The sequence below is a fragment of the Carassius auratus genome, chromosome 8 (genome assembly GCF_003368295.1).
Source record: "Carassius auratus strain Wakin chromosome 8, ASM336829v1, whole genome shotgun sequence".
NCBI lineage: Eukaryota > Metazoa > Chordata > Actinopteri > Cypriniformes > Cyprinidae > Carassius > Carassius auratus.
The window spans coordinates 17,051,536-17,076,098 of NC_039250.1; the positions used below are offsets into that span (position 1 = coordinate 17,051,536).

Consider the following 24,563-nt stretch of genomic DNA (forward strand, 5'->3'; position numbering starts at 1 on the left):
TGTTATGAGCGTGGATTAACCCGAAGGCTTAAATCAAAGGGGAATCATCGCAAATAATGCCATTAAGTCGAGCGTAAAAGAACTGGTGAACCGTTTTCTTCAACCGGTTTATTGACTCGAACTGTCTGAAAGAACTACTGGTGATCCGAACACCGATGCATCCGGTTCTTCACTCGTGAACGAGTCAGTCTTTTGTTCGTTATCTGGCTCGGCTCGGTGATCATCTTCAGTTCTCTCTTCACATCAGTTCAGTCAGTGTACTGTTTGAGTGCATGCATTACTCCGGGAGTGTCAGCCACATTAAACAAGTTAACAGCTTAAGTCATTTGTGGATTAATGCGTATTGGAGACGCGAACGGTTTCAAACGATTCAGTTCAATTTGGTGAACTGGTTCAAAAAGATCTGGTGACATCGAGTGATTCGTCACATGTCGGATGGACTACTTTGATGATGTTTTTCTTACCTTTCTGGACATGGACAGTAGACCGTACACACAGCTTCAATGGAGGGACTGAGAGCTCTCTGACTAAATCTAAAATATCTTAAACTGTGTTCCGAAGAGGAATGGAGGTCTTACGGGTTTGGAACAACATGAGGGTGAGTCATTAATGACATTAATTTTTTGGGTGAACTATCCCTTCAAAAACAATGCTACATCCAGTTATTCTACTTTGAAATGTGAATTTGGAAATTTGGAATTTGGTCCACAGTACCCATTTCAACTGCTAGCTGTCAATATCACATACTGCACCTTTAAAGACTTAAGTAGCAATCATTCTTGTCATTTAACACATATCATTTACAAATATTACACATACTTGTTTACAGGGAGACCAGAGCTGTAGACGCTCAGCTTTACTGACGGATGACAATCTGCTGGAGTTTTACTGTGAGGACACAAAGACCGTGTACGACATGTTCCAGAGAGGACTGCGGATAGCAGGTCTGTGCCATTTTGAAAATAGTTTGTATAAATATAGAGGAACAAAAAAATTTGAGTGACTATTTCATCCATTGAGCCCAGATGAATTCAATGGCTCTTTCTTTTCATTTACCGCAGTGCTCTGCAAGGCTTTCTCAGATCGATAATGCTTTTATCACATGCCCCTTCCTTCAGTGAATGGATTGTACAATAGTTTCTTGGTCGATTGCTTGAGTTTGAAGTCTTTTATTATTATTTGTTTTTTTTTTTTTGTGTGTGTGCTTGGATTCATGGAACGTAGAAAGCATAAAAATAAAAATGGATCATTTTAGAACAGCAGATATACAGCATGAAAGATGTCATCAGCTGGTCATTTTTATTTGTACAGCACTTTATACAGTTTCAAGGCAGCTTGACCGTAATAAATCAATCATGCAAACTTCATCAGATATGAGGCAAATCAGATTTTTACAGCAGCTCTAAAAAGACAATAGTGTCATTGTTCAGCTTCAAGACAATAAAAATTAATTGATAAACAAACTGATGTGAAGCACTTATAACAGTGGATCAGTCAGTTGTACAGTAATCATAATTTAAAATGAATTTAACCACAGTGTTTCACAGATGACCAATCAGAATCAAGTATTCCAGAGAGAGCTAGTAACTAACAATATTATATGTTTTGTGCAGGCAATGGTCCTTGTCTTGGCTTCAGCCCTATCAGTGGATCTCTTACACTGAGGTGAGAGCAAGGCATGTTATAACATATTTATTATTGAATAATAACCATGCAATAATCCAGCCAAAGCCCTCTGAGTGATTTTAATGGCGCTGTGATTGTTCCAGGTCGCAGAAAGTGCACAGGTGTTGGGATCAGGTTTGCTGGCGAAGGGTTGCAAACCAAACCCACAGCAGTTTGTGGGCATCTTTGCCCAAAACCGACCAGAGGTATATCATACACAGATTAATATCTGATCTTTGAGTTTGTGAACTGTTCTTCAGTGCATGGTATTTTAAAGAATTATGTTCAAAGTTTGTTTTTATAATCTTAATCAAATACACCATTATTTCTGCCTCTGAAATTATGTATGAAACCGCTGAAGGAAGACGTATGTCTTTATCTAGATTGATTTGAGTCATTTAAACACAAGAAAAACCATAACATTAAATGACTGAGAAGTATTTTAAGGTTTAGCACTATCTCTAGGTCGGAAATGTGTGACGTTGATCATGCTTCTTTGTACAAAAGGTCAGATAAAAACTTTCCAGCGTCAAGAAATATTAGTCTTTAACATATTAACAACAGTCCTATTAAATCACTGCGTGCCTGTGAGTCACATTTCAGAAACCTAGCAGCTGAGCAGCTTCCATTGAGATGAATACACAGTTCGCCAGGTTTATTATGACTGGATGTTTCTAATATGTTTCGTTTTGTTTGTCTCCCCCTGCTGGCTGCAGTGGGTCGTTGCAGGGCTGGCCTGTTACACGTTCTCTATGGCTCTGGTGCCTCTGTACGATACACTTGGATTAGAGGCTATGGTTCACATCCTTAACCTGGGTGAGTAATAATAAAAAAGCCTCGAAACCAAGCTGTGATGCTATCATTTACATTTGAACCTTAACAGCGCTTTTTGAGATTCATCTCTCGGTCTTGGATCTCTCTCCAGCGGAGATCTCTATGGTGATCTGTGATAAGGAGGATAAAGCAGTATCTCTGTTGAAGAATAAGGAGAAGGGAGTGACTCCCACCCTCTCCTGTCTGGTGCTCTTTAACCCCTTCAGCGCCGCCCTGCTGGAGAAAGGAAGGAAGTGCGGTGTGGAGATACTACAGCTCTCACAGCTTATGGTCAGGAATATTGTCACAAAATAGCTAGTTATAATAACTGAACATTTGTTGTAATTTTCTACAATTTTATGGCATTTTTGTAGCAATTTACATTTTCACGACTCCCTTGCATTCGCGCTCTGACCTTTTCAATTAAACAGGCCTTTAAGACTATTAAATGCAAATGATCTAAATAAATGATTATGATTGATTAATGTCTGTGTAGTGAATACTCAGTAGTTCTTGGATGGTAAACATGGATGCCATTTTTATAACTTCTGAGCTTTGAGTTGTGATCCTGTTTTTCATAATGCATTGTCTTTAGAGTCTCTGTTTGCTGGTCATAAAAACATGATCACACTGGGAAAAAAAATGATGTAGGATTTACTTTGAAACTATTTTCACTCAGAAATTGTGACCGTTTACACCAAGAACGATAACTATAAAGATAACGATATTAGCGTCCACACCACACCACGATATTGTCTGTGTATTCTAAGTGGACGCGCGTCTGCTGCTTTAAATTCTCAAGCTCATTACAGCAGGATTGATTCTGATTGGTTGGCAATGTTTTTATCGTTCGTCCGAAAAAAAAAATCGTTCTGAAAGTTATTCCAACGATATTGTTTCTCTGTGCCTTTATCGTTATAGTTGTGGTGTGGACTCCGCTATTCTTTAATATTGAGAACGATTTTTAGAACTATATCTTTATCGTTATCTTTATCGTTATCTTTATCGTTATCTTTATAGTTATCGTGCTTGGTGTGAATGGGCCTTTACTGTATTTGTCACCCTGGCCCACAAACCAGTCTTAAGTGTACATTTTTCAAAATTAAGATTCATACATCATCTGATCTGACAATATTAGGCAAAGATACAACTATTTGAAAATCTGGAATCTGAAGGTGCAAAAAAATCTAAATACTGAGAAAATCACTTTTAAAATTGTCCAAATGAAGTTCTTTGCAATGCATATTACTAATCAAAAATTAAGTTTTGAGGACATTTTCTAAATATCTTCATGGAACATGATCTTTACTTAATATCCTAATGATTTTTGGCACAAAAGGATAAATTGATAATTTTGACCCATACAATGTATTTTTGGCTATTGCTACAAAACACCCCTGAGACTTAAGGTTTTGTGCTCCAGGGTCACATTTATTCTTGTCTGACTTGATCAACTATATGCCCTGCTGCTGTTATTATTGAATATGGAGATGTGGTATTTCAAGTATGCAGACATGCTGTCTTTGATGTTTTTGCATGAAATATTGTGAGGCACGGGGCAGTGGTATGAAAAAAAGTAAGGTTAAGCAATGCATTTTTACTTTTTGAAAGCTTTCAGACTGACGCACTTCAAAAGTAAGCTGAACTGCCAAACACATTTATCAAGTGCATGTTTCCATTAAAAAACAAACAATAGGAAAGCAGTGCACTGGAATGAAAAAAAATCCAGTCACAAGATTTATGCTGCAGCTGCACAAATAGATGTACATAGTATCCCCTGTAGTACATCTAGACAGGTGGTGCTGGGGGAGGTGGAGGGTGTCAGATGAACGGGATCGCGTGATACAGGGCCAGCTTACTGTGAACACTGAACTAGTCTGTTTAAATGTTGAGTTTTAGATATTTGAATTTATGTTTATTTGTTTGCTTTTGTATTGGCTTTAGCCTCCTAAACCTCAGGATCTGGCTGTGGTGTGTTTCACCAGTGGGACCACAGGTACAGTACCAACCAGCAGACACTATAAACCCCGGACGTGATGTGTCGTAATATATAACCACATCGTACAGTATTTAGTTTATTGTGTTACAGTGTTTGATACCCTTACGTGACCATGTTGTCTAAATATTAGGGTTTAGATGTGATTGTTTGTTTCATGTAGGAAAGCCTAAAGGAGCCATGATCACTCACGGTAACATCGCCTCCAACACCTCCTCTGTCATCAAGATCCTTGAGGTCAGTTCACAGGGCTTTTAACCTCCTTTATCTCGGTTTTCTTTTCTTTCTTATCCTCCTTCAGCCTGTGACATTTCCCTTCCTAAACATCATCTCTCCATAGCTTTCATCTTATCTTCTGTCCGGTTCCTCTTCCTTCTGTTTCTGCTTTAATGAAGTTTCTCATGAGACCTCTTTCTCTTTCAAGTCCTGTTTATGAAGCTCTTTGTTCCTTTTATCTTCAGGTTGTGTGTTAAAATGGCTTTATTCTGTTCTCTCAATCACTGCAGCTGCTACTGATATTTTGCTCGGGAGGGAAATTCCTAAACCTTATCAACTTATTACTGCATTTAATGGCCATTTTTAAAATATATTTATGTCATATTTAATATTCACACATGCCAGGGCTACTTTGTGATTCGTCAGGAGGATGTGTCCATCTCCTATCTACCACTCGCTCACATGTTTGAGCGTATGATCCAGGTAACCCAAACCTCTTTTGAGATGCTGTTCAAACTCATTCTGACTCATGTGTTATCAGTAATTACCATTATTAATATAATTATTAACTTGTGATGTCAAATGAATTATGTTGGAAGTCGGTTTGATGAAACATTATGATTTTATGTTCTGATATACAGTAAAGTTAATGATATTTAAGTTATGTGTAAATAAAATCAATTGTTTATTTTAATCATTATTAATGTAGATGTCTACATAAACATTTGTAACATTTTAAAATGTAAAAAACTACATTAAAGGGATACTCCACCCCTAAATGAAATTTTGTTCATTAATCTCTTACCCCAATTTCGTCCCAAACCCATGTAAAAGCTTCATTTGTCTTCGGAGCACAATTGAAGATATTTTGGATGAAAACCGGGAGGCTTGTGACTGTCCCATAGACTGCAAAGTAAATTACAGAAAAGAATGAAAGACATTGTTGGAATAGTGCATCTGCCATCAGTGGTTCAACCGTGACATTATGAAGTGATAAAAATACTGTTTGTATGAGAATAAAACAAAAATAATGACTTTATTTAACAATTCCTCTCCTCTGTTTCTCTCAACTTCACTGTAGCACCGTTTTGGTGAATCTGAGCTGAACACAGGCGGCGTACGCTCTTCTGTGTCATCCGCACCACACGAATGTGTTTTCTACATATATTTCTGCTTTGGTTTGAAGGAAAACAGCGCATCAGTGCAGCACAGCTGACAGAGAAGAGCGTACACAACCTGTGCACTGCTCAGATTCAGCAAAATACTGCTACGGTGATGTGGAGAGAAACTTTTCATTTAAGTCATTATTTTAGTTTTCTTCTCATACAAACAGTATTATTGTCGCTTCATAATGTCACGGTTGAACCACTGATGGCAGATGCACTATTCTGACAATGTCTTTCATTCTTTTCTGTTATTTACTTGGCAGTCAATGGGAGAGTCACAAGCCTCCCGGTTTTCATCCAAAATATCTTAAATTGTGCTCCAAAGACAAATGAAGCTTTTACATGGGTTTGGAACAACATGGGGGTAAGAGATTAATGACAAAATATTAATTTAGGGGTGGAGTATCCCTTTAATTTAACGACTGAACTTTAAAAAAAAAAAATAGTTTTTTTTTTTTTTTTTTACTTTGCTGTCAAAACTTTGAAATAATTAAGATTTTATACAAATTTTGTTGAAATAAATATTTTATGCTTCCTAAGGCTACATTTATTTGATGCAAAATGCATTAAGAAACACTCATATTGTAAAATATTATTACAGTTTAAAGGAACAGCTCTCTATTTGATTTTTTTATTTATTTGTGGAAACTGATGCATTTTTTTCAGGTTATTTTGATGACTAGACAGTTCAAAAGAACAGCATTTGTTAATCTTAAACATTTTAAATTATTTTACTTTTTTTACTATTTACTTTTTAATGTCAACACCAATGGTTCCTAGTGAATGAATTAAATTAGCACAAAATTTTACATTTGTATTTTGCATATTTGCATATTGACTGAAAAAAAACTTAACCATCATACTCTGTTTAGATTCTTGTCCTTTCATGTAGCTCGTGTGAATCCTTGCTCTCTGTTGTATTGTGCACTCTTACTCTCTTCTTCAGGTGTCCATGTTCTGTCACGGAGCAAGGGTTGGTTTTTACCAGGGTGACATTTCTCTTCTGATGGATGACATAAAGACCCTGAAGCCCACCTTCTTCCCCGTGGTCCCTCGATTACTCAACCGCATCTATGATAAAGTGAGTGCTACACATCAGTGTTGGACACAAATGGAGAATAATGACCGTTAAATCCCTCTTTTCTGTTCTGTGTGTGTGTGTGTGTGTGTAGATTCTGGGCTCGGTTACGTCTCCGCTGAGGAGAGCCCTTCTTCATTACGCCGTCAGGAGGAAGCAGGCCGAGCTGAGCAGTGGAGTCGTGAGGAACAACAGCGTGTGGGACCGAATGCTCTTCAATAAGATACAGGCACGTCTCTTTCACAATAACACCGAGCTGCAGTTATTGAAAGAGCTGATGGAAAGCCGTTGAACTGCCCCCTTGTGGATATATAATGTGTTATATGTGTGACAGGAACTGTGAGCGGAGCAAAATAAAGTCTCTTCATTCATTTCCTGTAGGCCAGTCTGGAAGGAAACCTGCGCTTCATCCTCACTCCGCTCCGATCTCTCCAACTGTCCTGTCCTTCCTCAGAGCCACCCTCGGCTGTCTGGTGAGTCCTCACCTAAGAGCTATTCAATGTCTTATTAAAATACATACACACATGTGTTTTCATGTAGGTTAAGCAAGGCCTCCCATCATCTCTGACATCACATTGATTTGGAGGCTGTGTTGTTACTGTTAACTAAAACTCTATTAAGAATCAGTTTTGTGATTGAAGTAAAGCTGAAATTAAATATAGTGTGAATGTTAAAGCTGCAGTAGGTAACTTTTGTAAAAATATATTTTTTACATGTTTGTTAAACCTGTCATTATGTACTGACAGTAGAATATGAGACAGATAATCTGTGAAATAATCAAGCTCCTCTGGCTCCTCCCAGTGTCCTATTGCCATTTGCAGAAATTCATCCGCTCCCGGTAAGAAACAACCAATCAGAGCTGCGGTCCATAACTTTGTTTGTGATCAAAAGGTAGAAAAATGTATATAATAAGCGAGTACACCATGAATCCATTTTCCAAACCGTGTTTTTAGCTAGTCCTGAATCACTAGGGTGCACCTATAATAAGTGTTTATATTCAGACTATTTTAGATTGCTTCGGGGATACCGCGGCGGAGTAACCCAGTACCTTTGTGATTCTTCATAGACATAAACAGAGAGAAGTAGTTCCGGCTACGATGTTCTTCCGCAAGACGCAAGCAGTTCTGTTTATTAACTGCTAGAGCGTCAAAAGTTACCAACTGCAGCTTTAAATGAAAATCTGAAACTTAAAAATGAGAAAATGTTGCTTTGGCAACTAACTGAAGTGAATTAAGTCTAAGATGAAGTATATAAATAACTGAAATAAAGCTAAACAGAAACACTTTGGGAGTGCTTTAAATTAAGCTCCCATTAGTTAACGTTAATTAATGCATCAAAATTAGCTAACAATGAGGAAATCCATTTGTAACTTTATCATAATCTTTGTTACATTAGAGAAATGCAACTTCAATCTTAGTTCCATATTAACTTAAGTTAACAGATACAACTTTTGATTTTAATAATAAGTAAATATAGAAATGTACATTAACTAAGAGTATTTTTTTTTTTCATTTTTAGTTCATTTAAGCTTAAGTAGTTAACGAATGTTAACAAATAAAATCTCATTGTAGTGTTACTGACAAAAAAATGGTAACATTTTATTTTAAGATGTCCTTGTTACATGTAACATGTATTCACCATTATAATAACAATAAATTATACATAATAATATGCAATTAACACTAAGCCAGGCCCTAATCCTGAACCTAACCATATAAGTAGTTGATTACTATTATTCAGTACTTAAATATATAATTACACTGGACAAGGACACCTTAAAATTAAGTGTTACCATAAATAAGAAAAGCACAAAACAAAATGACTAAAACCGAAACTAAATTTGAGATAAAATAAAAATAAAAAAAGCCAACTCCAAATATTAGTAAACAATATAATGCTATGCAAATAACAGTAAAATAGCATTGCTTGAGTGGTGTGTGTATTTAGGTGATATTCACCAGTATTGATTGCGATATTGACATTGATTGTGTTTAAAATGGTTTCAGATTTTCGAGGGTTAATGGACAGACGGAGTGCACCGCTGGATGTACCTTTTCTATGCCTGGTGACTGGAGTGCAGGTTCGTGTTCATGTGTCTTTATAAGACTGCTTTAGTCATAAATGATGAAGTTTTGAAAAAGTAGTCCATAATATGACTTGCTACATAATCCAAAATGTGCAGTGGTTGAAATGCTTGTTTCCAGTGTGCACAAACGATAAGCCGAATGATATTAACGTTCTCCTGTGATTCAGCAGTGTTTCTAAAGATTCATGTTAGCTGTGTGTCTGATGTGTTTCAGGTCATGTCGGAGCTCCTTTACCCTGTGCTATGGTGAAGATAACCGACGTCCCTGACATGAACTACTACGCCAGGAATGGAGAAGGAGAGGTCAGTATCCAGATCACTGGGGAAAATTAACCCACCATGCAAACATGGGTACATTTTCTGCAATTAGGGCGAATTTTGGGCCTTGTCTACCAGCAATTGTGGAAGATGACCCGTAACTGGGCCTTACACACTACGTGAGGAACACGTTTGTCCAGTCAGTGAGCTGAGATGAACACTTTGATTGTGTTATGATACATGTCAGATCTGTATCCGGGGTCACAGTGTTTTCCGAGGGTATCTGAAGGATGTGGAGAGGACAGGAGAGGCGCTGGACGCTGATGGCTGGCTTCACACTGGAGATGTGGGACAGTGGCTGCCGGTGAGACCCAACAGCTGCTTCACATCACTTAAAGCCATTATTAGCTGTTTGTATGCAGCATTTGTTTCTCCATTAAAGGGTTAATCACCCAAAAATTTAAATTTGGTTCCCTCAAGTTGTTCCAATCTGTGAGATTCTTTCTTCTGTTGAGCACAAAAGAAGATATCTGGAAGAACATGTTGCTGATAGCCATAGACTTCCATAGTATGGGGGGAAAAAATCGTATAGAAGTCGATGGGTGCCAGCAACTGTTCGGTTACACACATTCTTCAAAATATGGTCTTTTGTGTTCAGTGGAAGAAAGAAATTCGAAGTTTGGTACGAGTGAGTAAATGATGAATTTTGGGGCAATATATCCCTTTAAGACTTTCTGGATGAGACCTTGTGTGAACGTTTGCTGTCTCTCTGGTCTTACAGAATGGGACTTTGCGCATTTTGGACAGGAAGAAGCACATCTTTAAACTGTCCCAGGGCGAGTACATCACTCCAGAGAAGATCGAGAACGCCTACACTCGCTGTGTTCCTGTTCTCCAGGTCTTTGTGCACGGAGATAGTCTACAAGTAAGTGTAGACACTAACCCAAGAATGAAAATACTATCATTAATTACTCACCCTAATGTCGTTCCAAACTCGTCATTCTTATGGGTTTAGAACAACATGTGGGCGAGTAATTAATGACAGAATTTACGTTTTTGGGTGAACTGTCCCTTTAAGTAGAGCAGTTTTGGGCATCAAGCTTAAACGGTAGACCTATCGTTCAGTTTTCAGTGCAGTGACACTCACAGCAGTCTTTTGTTTCTCTGTGTCTTTAGTCTTATCTGATAGGAGTTGTAGTTCCAGACCCGGAGGTGTTCGTCGACTGGGCCAAAGAAAGAGGGATCGTTGGATCATATGAAGAGCTTTGTCAAAATCCTGTGAGCTTTAATGCCATACACAATGCACACAAATTGATCTCCCATCTAGGGACCAAACTACATTTAAACATGCTCATATCTCTTGTGCACACACTGTCATTTCTCAAGATATCAATAGTTTTTAAGTAATAATTCACTTGAAAATAAAAAAAAAAATGGCTGAAAATGCACTCATCCTCAAGCCTTCCAAGATGTCTAAAAGCTAGTTTCTTCATCAGAAGAGATTTGGAGAAATGTAGGATTACACCACTTTCTCCCCAATGGATCCTCTGCAGTGAATGGGTGCCAAGAGTCCAAACAGCTGATAAAAACATCAAAACGAACTGAAAAACTGCATGTTTCTAAAAAAAAGTTCTTAACTTCAAACCGTTGCTTCTGACTAAATTCATAATCCAAAATTTTGCTTTCTAAAGTGAAAAAAATTGTCTTGTATGAATAAGGAGAGAAATATAAACAAATTTTAAGTACCGATTTTAAGTAAAAACAATCCAAAACTGTTGTTGGTGGGTTTTTATGTGAGAAACATACACATTGTGGATTATTGTGATGTTCTGACTATCATTCTGACGGCACCCATTCACTGCAGAGGATCCATTGCTGACCAAGTGATGTGATGCTAAATCTCACTAAATCTTTCCTGAAGAAGAAATTCTCCGCAGATTTTCATTCTTGGGTGAAGTGTTCCTTCAATCCGAGTGACGTTTCTCTCCGTCCCGTTTGACCGGCAGGATGTGAAGAGAGCCGTGCTGGAGGACATGACGGCGGTGGGGAAGGAGGCAGGACTGAAGTCGTTCGAGCAGGTAGAGGAGCATTCTGGGATGTTTCCAGATTAACTGATAGCATGGGTCAGTTATCACATACAGTATGATAAATGATTCATCATGCTTTGTTTTTAAAGATGCACAGAAGTCTGGCAGGCCAGTGTTCATCAGGATTGGGCAGCTTGTATTATTGTTAAAGCACGTGCATAAAATATTCAAATATGCATTACTGCTGTTGTGAAGTCCAGGTTGTTTTGTTGTGCATTGCCACTGTACTTCCTGTGGGTGGAGCTGGTTCCACTCTAACCAGAGGGATATGAAAGAACTATTCCTGAAAAGTCATTCATCTTTGGATATTGTTGTGTAATTGTTGACATTTGAAGGCCTTGGAGTCGAATGTTTTACACAGACATATAAAGCTGGATAGTTTCACATTGCAGCTGCTTTCTCTCTGGTTCTCAGGTGAAGGACTTATATTTGCACCCTGAGATGTTTAGCGTGTCGAACCGCCTCCTCACGCCGACCCTGAAGAGCAAGCGTGTGGATCTCCGGCGAGTCTTCAGCGAGCAGATCGCACGGATGTACACGAAATCATCCGTATAGACCTCACACACTCCCCACATCACATCTACGAAGCGATTATCTCAAAAACTTTGGAACTAACCTAAGCCAGATTCTACTGACAGGAAACTGTTCTCCATAATTTATGATAATTCGTCTCGAAGACTGAAGTCATGTGGGGATCTAGACTGTGTTTTAGGTCATCTTAGACTGCTCTGATAGTTTGAACTGAGGTCAAATAGGCCTGACGCACACTACATCCTAATACATAGCTCAGGAACGTTTAGTTGTATTTTCTGAGGTTTGGGAACTGAGAGACTTGTTTTAATGAATAGCCTTACCATCAGTGTCATAGATAGTTGCACCTCTAAAGATCAATCTGTATGAATGTTCATTTATTGTGCTGACAGATGAAACGACTGTTGGACAGTTTGTAAATGAGTGTAATGTTTGACTAATTGCAGCTGATGAAGATTACTGTACTTTACTGACAGATGTCTCACAGTTTTTCCTTTTCACACCAATCACAACTCTTCCTGTTGCTGAAGCACAGATCTGATTGGTTCATGTGGATGTAGCTCAGGAAACTTTGTACTTCAGTGAAAGTCATTAGGATGTTTATCTGTTGCTTACAAGGATACTTCAATGGTTCATTCCTGAATAAATCAATCACGATCCTGCCCTGACAGCAATACATGCACTAGACGTCATTTTGGAAGAAAAAGGCAAGGTAAATGAGTTTTTTAATGATCAGACATTGAATATCCACAACCAATTTATTGTAATGATGTTTGACAAGGAAACAACAGCAAACAATTAGTTTAAAGGACAACTATTTTTACAGACGAAAAATGCTCACAATTTTGGGAATCGTAAGGCTATGGTCCGGAGAATTCAGTGGTTTTCGATTATTTTAGAAGTCAAACATTTCTTTTAAAAGCAAAGCAGTAAAATATTATATAATGCTTAGATTTCATTGCTTGCTACACAAAGGGACAAAGGCAACAATTTACTGTGAAGGCACATTTGAAGTAATGTCTAACCGAAACCAATAACCTCTTGGTTATACGATCCAGACTCTTCCGGTTTAAAAACTTCACTACACAGTGATTGTCAGTAACTGATGCTAATCACAACATCAATAGGATGAAAATGTGTGGCTTAAATAATTGGCCCTTGTACATTATGGCTGTAAGACTACTGGTAAATGAGTATAAACCGGTCTTTCCTTCATTACAAACACAGGTCAGATACAAAAACAAAACAAAAAATGAAGATTATTCCCATGTGTCAGCAGAGGGAGGCAGAGTATCAGTTAAATGCATGCAGTTCATCACAGAATCCACAGCAGACTAACATGATTTCTGTTCACTGACAATCACACTGCAACAGTTTTCCTACTATTCTCCTCACTACTGCAGTGTTACACTATTTTCTGAATATACTTTAAAAAGCTGCAGAACATACTGTTGTAGTGTTTGAATGCTAGAGAAAACAAAACGTTCATCATGTGTAAAAAACTAATATTTAGCATATTATGGTTTGAATATTAACTTGGGCTGTGGTCAATGGGAAAGCTTTAAGACACATGTAAATGATCTGTTAAAAATTCAATTATTGGTCAGTTATAGTAACTCTATTAACAAAAAGAAAGGACGAGACTAGATAAACCAAAACACAGGAAGTTAACAAAGTGACTGGAAAAAAGAAGAGGTAATTAATTCCAGCTGGGAATCTGAACACGTTTACAAGTTTTTACTGTACCATTGGTGTTTTCTGATGGCTTCAATGGACAAAAAGATATTCAAAACAAAGACTTCTGCACTATCAACAAAAAAAAAGAGAAATAAATTAAATGACTTCATTAAAACATCCGAGTAAGACCCGTGGGTAACAGGATGTTTTGGGTCTCAGTCGTCGGCCACGATGGACAGCGCACGCAACTCGTTCAGTTTGGCCTCGTTCTCTTGCTTTCTCTGTTCATCTGTCAGACCGCCCTGATCAATCTGATCCGTCAGTTCAGTGAAGATCTTGTGCATCTCTGTAAAATAGGCCACCTGACACAAAACAAAGGGAAAGAAAGGTCAAGTACACACATTATAATTTTTTTTTTACCATAAGAATGACACTTCAAACTGTTTTTCACCCTTCCAATCTGAGTTTTCAGAACGTTAAAATATGATCCAATATGCCTCTGAACAACTTCCTGTTTCTTTGAAACTTCACGCCACAACACAAAGCTACTTATTGAATTATTGTGCATGAGTGGTGTAATCGGTCATTTTTGTAGTCACAGGGAATGATAGGAAAAGTAGTTTTGCAGATCAATATGGTATTTGCATACTTGCATATTTGTAGTCCGAAATTCTCATAAAAAATGTTTGCACATAAAAAAAAAAAAAGTCGGACCTCACATTGTCAATCACGTTTACACACTCAACTTTGAAAATATTAAATAAATATCTTAAACAAATTACTAATTTATTTTATAAATATTTATTTTATAAATATTAATAAAATAAATTAGTAATTTGTTTTTGCAAGGATGATGAAAAAAAATACACAATTTTCAGACTCGGTGTGCAAGTACCTTTATTTTAATCTGGCTAATTTAATAACATTTTCTGGAAATCTTAATCACTATCACATAAAATAAAAAAACAAAAGTTAAGATACACAAATCCAGCTAGATATGATCAATGCCACCTAAAATCTGAAATGATAATAATTGGCACGCCCCTAAAAGTCAAAGCCACTCCCCTTCATAACGACACATCCTTTGAGCTGGAAAGTCAGACTTAATAAAACCCCCAAGATTCCCTACTGCGATGGTCTTCATCATGTAAATATGCTCTTTTCTGACAGGACACAGCTCAGTCTGAACTAAAATAGAAAATGACTGCATATCTGAGGCCTTAATTTGTACAAGAAACCACTTTATGCTAAATAAAGAACTTGACTTTTTCAAAGAAGGGATATTCTTGACTCCCGCTCATACAGGAAAATGCTACGGCACAGAGATAACACTCGTGGGTCTGTGGGTAGCAGGTGACCCTGATCTCCTGCGATCGCTGTGTGAGCGAGCGAGTGTCAGCTGAAAGCTTTCTTGACACGTCCCGCCCCTGCTCTTCCCCCGGCCCGTGAGTCAGGGGTCCCGCGAGAGACGCTTTGATGATTAATAGCCTTTAATCACATTACAAGACTCCAGCAGGAGTGGGCCGCCATTGAAAGCGCTGGGAAATACAGCTGCTCGGCTCTCAAACCTACACACAGCACATTTATTCAAGCTGCTTACTGTATGCTCTCGCAAACAAATCCACATCTACCATGGCCTTAAAATCCAGAGAGAGAGAGAAAAAAAAAACATTGTCAGGATAATACGAGTGGTAAAAAACCCTAATGACTTTCCTTAAACAGACAAAACTAAACAAAAATACAAAAACTACTAAATTAAGGTTTGTTGAGATCACTGACCCTAAATATGAGCAATAATAATAGCAATACATCATTTAGCAATACCAGTATGAATGTTCCTGGAAAGCAGAGCCCATGAATGCATAATCTGAGTGGGAAAGGTTTGTCTTTTACATGGGATGATCAAACTGAAAAGCCATTTCCTCTTTGGTCTTGTTAGCTAGAGATACACAGCAGAATTTCGACTGATGAATGCAAGGCTACTCCATTGTTCACACAGAAGCCATTGGGTTCAGACACCTACAGACTGCAGACACATTTTAAGGTTTTCATAGGGGAGATGTATAAATGTGGCACCAAACACTGTGATGGAGCACATCTCTTTTGAATAGATTGTGTAAACTGCCTCTGGGATTGCTCGAAATGACTTCAGACTCTAATCAAAGACTCCACGCTGGCCGTCAGTGGCACTCTGTGATCTATGAGAGGCCAGTTCCTGCCCAGTGCTGAATGGAAGCGGATACTGGTCTGTCCTGTTTATGGTGGTCTCACCACATGAAGAACGGAGAGGGGATCTGTTTGCCATGCAGCACGTGGGGCTGGAAGGAAAACTAGTTCAGAGGAAAATCCGCCTCGGACCTGTCAGAGATCAATCAAAACAACCAATGAATGATGCCGCCACACACAAGCTAAAATGCAGGTACAGCACCGTATTTATGTCTCGGCTTCAGGCGGCACACCCACGGACCGTTCATGAGCCGTATGATACATGTCGAACAGACAGAAGCTCTCTCGAAACAGCAAGCTCAAATTTGATTGGTTGGTTTTGACGCAGTGTTTGGTAGTCAAGGCATAAGGTCTGTAGAAGCTACTTTCCAAAGATTCAAGTTAGTGTAGTTCATGGCATCACTTCAATAGTTTAAGGCAGTTAGTAGAAAGAAAACGTGGCATCCTCAATAACTGCCCAATCCTGCTTTCATTCAAAGTTAAGTCCATTAAACAATCTGTACTTATTACTTTCAGATGGAAGGATATTCTGACCGCAAAGTCAACACACATTTCCAGTCATTCCTTTGCTGCTGTCTGTTTAACTATTTGTGGAGACCGCTGTGCCATGGTTCAAATGAGATACCACACCAATCTATTTTTGTGGTTTCACTGATTTCAGATTTATCGCTCTTTAAAAATCACACAGAGAAAAAAGAAAATCAACTGTGGTCGTCGTTCAACACATCATCCAGACAGACCCTTCCTGTTTAAGAGGGTGATTCTTGACCATAAAAAGCTTCAAAGGGAATTAGTATTTATCCTTCTGTCACACACACATTAATATATTCTAAACACATGGCTAATTAACTAATTAAACATATAGACACACAAATTGTAACAGTCTACACTGTAAGTCATAGATGTCCGTCTACACATTTACCATCACATCACCTGCGAATACTCAATAACCACGGACCAATAAACTGTAATCAAAAGGCTACCTGTTAAGGGACAATAAAGTGAAATCAAAATTTGGTAAAAATATGTCAGCTTTGTAATGGAAATCCATTTGGAACAATTATTGAATTTGTAAAACTGTCTATTCATCCATTTTCCACATGTCCTCTATAGGCCAAGGCCAGGAAATACTCCCTGGTTAGATGGCCAGTCCATTGCATTGCTAAAGCTAAAGTCTAGGACAACAGCACATGTGTGGGTAATTTGGGTGCTCAGAAACAAAAGGTCCAATAAGTAGTGTCAATACACAGAACGAGTTCATCAGTGCTCATGGTCAATAGGGAATACTCCGTTGGAGATGTAGCAGAACATGGAAAATGAAGTATTCCCAGGCCTCAACAAACAGACTTGCACACATTAATATTCACACCTACTGACAATTTAAAAACAGAGAAAATAAATTAAATGACTTCATTAAAACATCCGAGTAAGAGCCATGGGTAACAGGATGGATTCCAATTCAGCTGAATTGCTTATCTTTGGATTATGTGGGAAAACTGAAGGATGTTGGGACTTTAACCTGGGACATTGCACCCCTTGTAAAGTTTGTACTTACTAGTATCCCAACAGTCAATGGAACTGCTGGATTAGGTCTCAAACTGTTCTTAAGCAGTATTTATTTTAATGCGCCATCTTGAGAGCTCAAAGTATTCTTCTTCATTCCAGCACTCTGTCTAGCTCAGGGGTTTTCAACCTTGCTCCTGGAGAACTGAAACTTCTTTCCTGCAGGCTTTAGTTCCAAGAGTGTTTGATTAGAGTTGAAAGTAAATTCTCGAGGATGGTACCCAGGAACAGGGATGGCTACTCCTGGTCCGGTGTCAGAATGCCAGAAAGTGTCCTATGTAAATGCCTAGTAGGGTGACGATGTAATGATCTGTGTCATTCACTTTTAATCTCAATTGGGAGCCAGCTTTTGCTCAATGCACCCAGTTTAGACAATGCATGTATTGTTGAACAGGTTTAGACCATTTCACAGCACTGAAACTACGCTTATTTGAGTAACAAATCACTTGCTCTTATGCAATCGTGGTTGCAACTCTCCTATTACTGTTATTATCGGCCACATCATGCTCTTGGACAGGCTCTAAAATAATGTTGGAATTACTGTGATTGCATTGGCATGGTTTAATTTGTACTTAACAGACCATTATCTATTTGTAGCAGTAAATAAAGAGGTATGGTATCATATAAATCAATTCAGTATGAATCAATTCAGTACCACAAGGCTCGGTACTAGGACTGCCATTGGTTTTCACTGTCCTGAAGATGAGGTTTGTGAATATATTTTGTATGTGTCCAAAGATTTCCCACTTGTATGATAAATCAAGACTCAAAGCAGTGGCTTCTGGGAAACAAGTAAATTTGGCTCATTCCGAGGCCATCCAGGATGTTTGTGCATGCATCTTTCTTTAGGCCAAATATCTATTTGTCTTCATCTCCTGATATAAGGCTGCGTGTATGTGTGCGAATGACTCAGCAGGATGAGGGACTCTCAGCATGACTGAATGTTCGGTGAGTCAAACTGTGTCCCACTCCAGGACTACTGGAAACACAAACACACACTGCCAAATGTGACGTCCATCAGACACACAGGGAGGCAGCGTCTCCACACCGCACCTATAGTAAGCAGTCTCGGGAGTCCACCTACACCCTCTATCTGACAGAGACAACCTCCTCTACCTCGTCACATTGAGCTGCTGTTGGTTGACTGTGTCTTGTGTATGTGGGTGTTGGAGGTATGGCACTCCGGGTTACTGAAAGCACTTGATGAATGAGATTCGGTCATCTGCTAGGCCTCTCCCTCGCGCTCTCTCTCTCTCTGCTGCCCATCTGTTAGCTGAGAGCTCGAGGAAAGACTACATTTCAGGCCTGATCTATGATCAGCTTAATGCATTCAAGTGTTCATTTATTTATAACTTTTTTTTTCCATAGAGCACCCACATCTGGTTTTCAATAGAGCAAATGACAAAAGCGTAGCATCACAAAGTGCCGCTACACAAAAACTATCACAAAAGACTCTTGTCTCCATTAAGTTTGCAATGGTTTTGGCTAAAGGAAGTTTGATGTTGTTCAATCCATGACATTTACAAGCTGAATTCAACTGCTGCTAACTAGTCCATAATAGTAGACCAGAAGACAAAATCAGCTACTAGATGAGTCCAGTTATTAAAATATATATCCTGTTATTAAATAGATAGTTCTAGTTCTGGATGCTGATTGGTCAATACAGCGCTCAAGTCTTTCTAAAATAAGTATAAGATGATGTACAATAAGATGGTAATCTTTGAAAAAATAACTGACTGGTTCATCAGCCACTTTTTTTTTGCATTACCAAAAGGTGCAAATATTTTATTTTTTTTCCCCCTTGGAGTGATGCCATTAAATAAATATTTTGGTTCCTTAAATTTTTAGGGAACAGATCTTAAAATAATTATTCTTAGTGTGAAAAGCACTTCATAATCTACAGAAACTTTTTCCAAGATAAAAAACGCATGATTGAAGCGTTCCATTAATGTTAAAGGTTCTTGATAGAACCATGACAATATAGATCCTTTATTTTTAAGATTGTCGGGACGTAACTGAGATGCGATGCAGGCCAGCTTCAAACATGCATGCCCTACAGGAGCAGTACAAGCTACCAAGCACTGTGTGTATGACGGCATTGTTTGTCGTCATGAAGGCCGTTTCCCGTTTGGTTAATCCTTCTCAGGTTAATCAGATAACACAAAATCAAACCTATTAACACTTGACGCATTCACATTAAGAATCATCTCCTAAATTAAGTAAATGCATAAAAAAAACACTTCATTTAAACTTTCTAGAATGCAATGAATACTACGTGGGCAAATCTCAAAACCAGTCAGAAACATTTTGATTATTGTAATATAGCAACATTTGTAAAAATATGTATACATGTAGTTATTATTCTTCATTCCAATTAAATTTTAAATAGTAAATTGTATGAAAATTATTATTATGTAATTCATCTGTTATACCAGACCTATAACAATAGTGCATGTTCAAGTTTGGAGAGGCTTTCTCTCAAGATGGCATTTTTTGGGATCAAAGGGCACTGGATCAGGTCCTGACAGATCTCGTCTTCCCGCTCTGCCCTGAGCCGTAAAGATTATGGCTCTTAAATATGTGATTAACCCACCAAGAAAAGGCCTGCTTGGACTATTCAGCTTTAACACCAGCTCACGGTTAAGTGAGTGTTGTAAAGCACATTGTGTAAAATAGGTTATATCCACCGTACTTACAGGATACGTTTGACTCAAGAGGCAGATGACAGCAAAGCTGATCCATTAGTTTAAAACACACTATTGTTTATGCTTCTTAATGCAACTATATTCAAGTTTAAGTTCATGTGTACTACTGATATCATATGTGATGTCTGAATAGACTGCATTATCTCCACTTTACACACAGGTGCACCAAAAAGCATTTGAACACCTTTAAGAATATGAATTCATTATCAATCAAGCCAGGAACAAAACCAAAGTCGCGTAAGCATCCAAATATGAAGGGGATTGGGTGGGGGGGGTCTCGGTTCAGACACACATGCAAAATAACATCATGACATGGGAATAATATTCACATCCTAACACTGAAAATGTCAAGAGATGGGGTAAATGCGTATGTCCTGAAGATGAGTCCGTGTGTGTTGACTTGGCTTTTCCTCTTTTACTAAATTCATTAGAATCTAATGTTTAGCTCTCTCTCTCACACACACTCTCCTTAAAATAACACACAGTCTGAGCTGTGGACATAAGCAGGCAGGATTGTGGGGGTTAATCACATTAGAGAGAGGGGAAGTGTGTAGAGTGAGACAGTGTGTGAGCACAGCATAAAGGAGTGTTTTTGTGTGTGTGTGTGTGTAACTCAGGGTTAATCACATTAGATCTGGGTGGAGGGAGCGTAAGCTTTAAAATTTACTACTGTGCGTATGTGAGGGTGTTTCTTCAAACTTGATTTTTATTGATTTCGATTTTAGGCTTTTGATTCTTATTAAAAACAACACGATTTTGTTAAACGAATATCATATAACATTTTAACAGGACAACTTTAAAATTGTCTTTTATGCGTATATTTTGTTAAACCCTTGTCTCAGACTTTTGTCAAACCAGCCGTAAATATTTAATAACGGCCACAACACTGAATTTAGTATCATTTCCTTATTTTTATACTTACACATTTTATTTTTATATTTTCATGTAAAATACGTAAAATGTTTTTGTTTGTGTAGATTCAAAATGACATCAATTGTAAAAACAGGAAATTACTCCGGCAAATATAGGGGAACCGAGGTGAGGACTGAGGGGACTGAGGAAGGAATTCTTTGTGTTGTGTTAAACAAAATATAAATGTATGTTCCCAGAAAATCCATGAAATGGCCAAAATAACAGACATGCTGGTTTTTAGCTGGAGTTATTTTGCGTCTGAGCTGGGTGCATCTGAGGCTCACCTGAGCTCGTATCAGAGCCTCAAAGCTGGGCTGAAAGTAGTCGATGCGGCTGTTGTAGAACTTGGGCATCTCGTCCAACAGCTGCTTGTTCTTGGCTTCAAAGTCTTCCCTGACAGGCTTCAGTTCTTCCCTGGCCTAAAAACAAAACACACACACATGTAATCCAGCAATGAATAAAACCAAGACTACTGCCTACTCCACAATTACTTGCCAATTATTAAAGCATGCCGTTATGGTGTGTCATTAAAATAATAACTAAAAATTGTATGATGCCAGGACATTTTACAGGGTGTGGAGGTGGGCAAGCATTGTTGATGATGCAATCACCAATCAGCACAGCGGAAGGGAGGGGAAAGCAATCTAGAAGTGCTGACCTCTGCTAGGATATGACCTGCTTTCTATATATGAAACAGCCCATGTGTGAATGTGATTGCACACACACTATCAGTTCTCCTATCCTCTATGGCCCTGCGGAGTCCTTCAGTGTGTGTGTGTGTGTGTGTGTGTGGGCGATGGGCTGTTCATGTATGTTGAAGTTTTCCAGGCATCCGTCTGTATCTGTTTGCGCACGTATGGTCCTTCACATGTCAACATACACATGCATAATGACCCAGAAGTGTTCAACAAAAAGAACAAACAATTATTGTTTGCTCGCGTTCGCTGGATCTATTACCGTGCACAAGTGAGCCTGTGTGTGTGTGTGTGTGTGCACGAAACCCAATTATCCCGCAGTGTGTGTTGAGCGCAGCCTCTTGAAAAAGTGCAGCTGAGTTGAGAGGCTGTTTCTCTTGCGTGGGTGAGTTCGCTCGCATGTATACATGTGCTCTGAATACTTCTGCGTCCATCCAGCGCAGCTTCCTTCACTTGTTGCTGCGTGCTAAAAAAAAAAAAACCTGCCAGAACTGTACGCGAGAGGATGGATGATAACAAACCCGATGACTCTTAAGGTCCAGCATACTCGAGTACAAGCATCCACTACAGGAAGATGTATAAAGACCTGAGAAAAACTGTGCTGTGTGAAGTGTTTCGTAGTTCAGGTGGCTTTCTGTTTTTTTGAGTCCCAGCTGAAGTCAATTTGAAGTCAAAATCCTGCTGCAAGGATTATGTATTTTTGGAGGTCGAATACCAGAAAATAATTTTTGTTACTACTTCCGGATCCTTTGTCTCAAAAAGTCATTTTTTGTTTTTTTTAATGGGTTTTTGGATAAATGCCTGAAATAAGGTCACGTTCACAGCCACGTTGTGCTCAAACATTCAAGAAAAATGAGTTCTTAATATTATTTCATGTGGAAATTTATGTGGATGCAGATATGTGCGACACAGGACAAAGGCCTCTAGTTTAAAAAAAAAATTATAATAAAAAATGATATATATATATATAAAATACAATATGATCTCTTGTTATTTATGCGCTTAAATAGGGGTATGGCAGGACATAAAAATACGTGTTTATGTAAATTTTTGAATAAACAACTGTACTGCAGTAAGTACAGCAACTGTACTTGTGCTGTAGTAGTGATCTACTACAGCAACTCAATGCATATTAAGTTTTAAAAATAGTTGAATTTTGTCAGCAGTTATATGTAGGGCTGCACGATATCGCGATGTACGAATCCACGATAGTCAGAGAGATAGTCGTGAGAGAGAGGGCGCGCTAGAGCGAGAAACAGCACGCGAGAGAGAGAGAGAGAGAGAGAGCGAGAAACAGCGCGTGAGAGAGAGCGCGAGAGAGAGCTCGAGAGATGTAAGTGTGTAAAGTGATGTAAATGAGAACGTAAGTGTGCTCACCCCATTTTTGTTTGTTAGCAAAAATTTGATTAGATTTCATATCGCAATATATATCGCAGAAAAATAAAATTTCGCAATGTCATTTTTTCCCAATATCGTGCAGCCCTAGTTATATGTCATATAACCTTTCTGATACATGTTTGTTGTGGATATTTTTTTATATTATATAGCTCCTCATACACAGGTTGAATGTTATGACAGAAGCTTAGAGATTCATTTAAAACTTTAAAAACTTGTCCCAATAAACATTTGTACTGAAAAGTCACACTCAACAAACAATCCTTAAGATGTGAGATTTATCCATATATAAGGAGCCAGAATAAATCTTGTGAAAATAAGCAACTGTATGTGGTCTATTAAGGCAGAATATAGTGTGATGAAGCCAATGATGGCAAAGTATTTGCAACTCTCATTACAGCGGCAGAAGGAATGAAAGCCCTATCTTTGAGTTAAAAACAAAATCCTAAAGAAAAACTAAAGAAAAAGAGTTTAGTTAGTGTAGATTATGCATGAGCATTAGTTGGGCAAGTCTGGAACATAATAATCATCATTTGATTTAAGGGTTACCTTGTATTTTAATGTGTACTTGTTACAGTGTATTTAACAGAAAAACTGGGTAATATTGATTAACAACATGTACATACCAAAAGTTTAGGGTTTGGATTTTAATTTACTATTTTTACTATAGTAAATACATGTAATGTGTGCCAAGGTTGCATTAAATTAAAATGCTAGCTATCTTTCCCTGTTCAAGTAAACAAGAGCTGTATGTTTAATCCACACAGAAAACAGCTACCTGGGGCGTTACCGACATGACCGCTGAGTGAACTAACTTGAATTAAAGGATTTCTGGGATTAGCAGGCGATCAGTCACTCGTCGAAAAATGAATGGCTGAAATTGCGATGCTGTTGGAAAGGAAGTGCTGCCTTGAATGGAAGAACTGGTTGTACCTGATGGAGCTTGACCATGATGGGACCCGTCTTCTCTTTTTCTTCATATTTCTCCACTTTAGACTGGAGTCGCTTATAATCTTGAAGAGCCTGCTCCCTGCGTTTTACCGCCATGTTCAGACTTGGAAACACACTGCTGTACCTGTGTACACACAGCACAGACAGAGAAAATGATCGATGTGCACACAACACACACACATTACAAGGCAAATCATTAAAGTACACACAAAACTGAAATTCTCTCATCGTTTTTCCAAATCACTTCACTGAACACTGAAGAAGATATTTTAAAGAATATATATGTTACCAAACAGTTGCTGCTCCCCTTGACTTCCATAGTATTTTTTATTCCATATTATGGAAGTCCACACACACATTCTTCCAAACATTTTCTTTTACAATCCATAGAAGAAAAAAAAACTCATACAGGTTTGGAAGATCTTGAGGGTGAGAAAATTGTGACAGATGATCAGCTTTGGGTGAACTATCCATTTAATAAGACGAAGACAAATGACACATCAACAAAGTCACAAGCAGAAAAAAATAATAGTATAATTTAGG

At 38.3% G+C, this 24,563-nt stretch overlaps 1 protein-coding gene and 1 pseudogene across 3 annotated transcripts in view; one reads left to right on the plus strand and one right to left on the minus strand.

Annotated features, from left to right (window-relative positions):
* Positions 1-835: 835 nt before the first annotated feature.
* Positions 836-13,014, plus strand: LOC113107443 (long-chain-fatty-acid--CoA ligase 6-like; annotated as a pseudogene).
* The window catches only part of LOC113107442 (bridging integrator 3), a 57,055-nt gene continuing 45,132 nt past the window's right edge, over positions 12,641-24,563 (minus strand). For all 3 annotated transcript variants that reach the window (XM_026269950.1, XM_026269951.1, XM_026269949.1), the window contains 3 exons: positions 24,003-24,144; positions 21,264-21,398; positions 12,641-13,935 (listed from right to left, as the gene is read on the minus strand). In XM_026269950.1, coding sequence (XP_026125735.1) covers positions 13,789-13,935; positions 21,264-21,398; positions 24,003-24,144 — 424 coding nt within the window. In that variant the 3' untranslated portion in view covers positions 12,641-13,788. The remainder of the gene's footprint in view (positions 13,936-21,263; positions 21,399-24,002; positions 24,145-24,563) is intronic.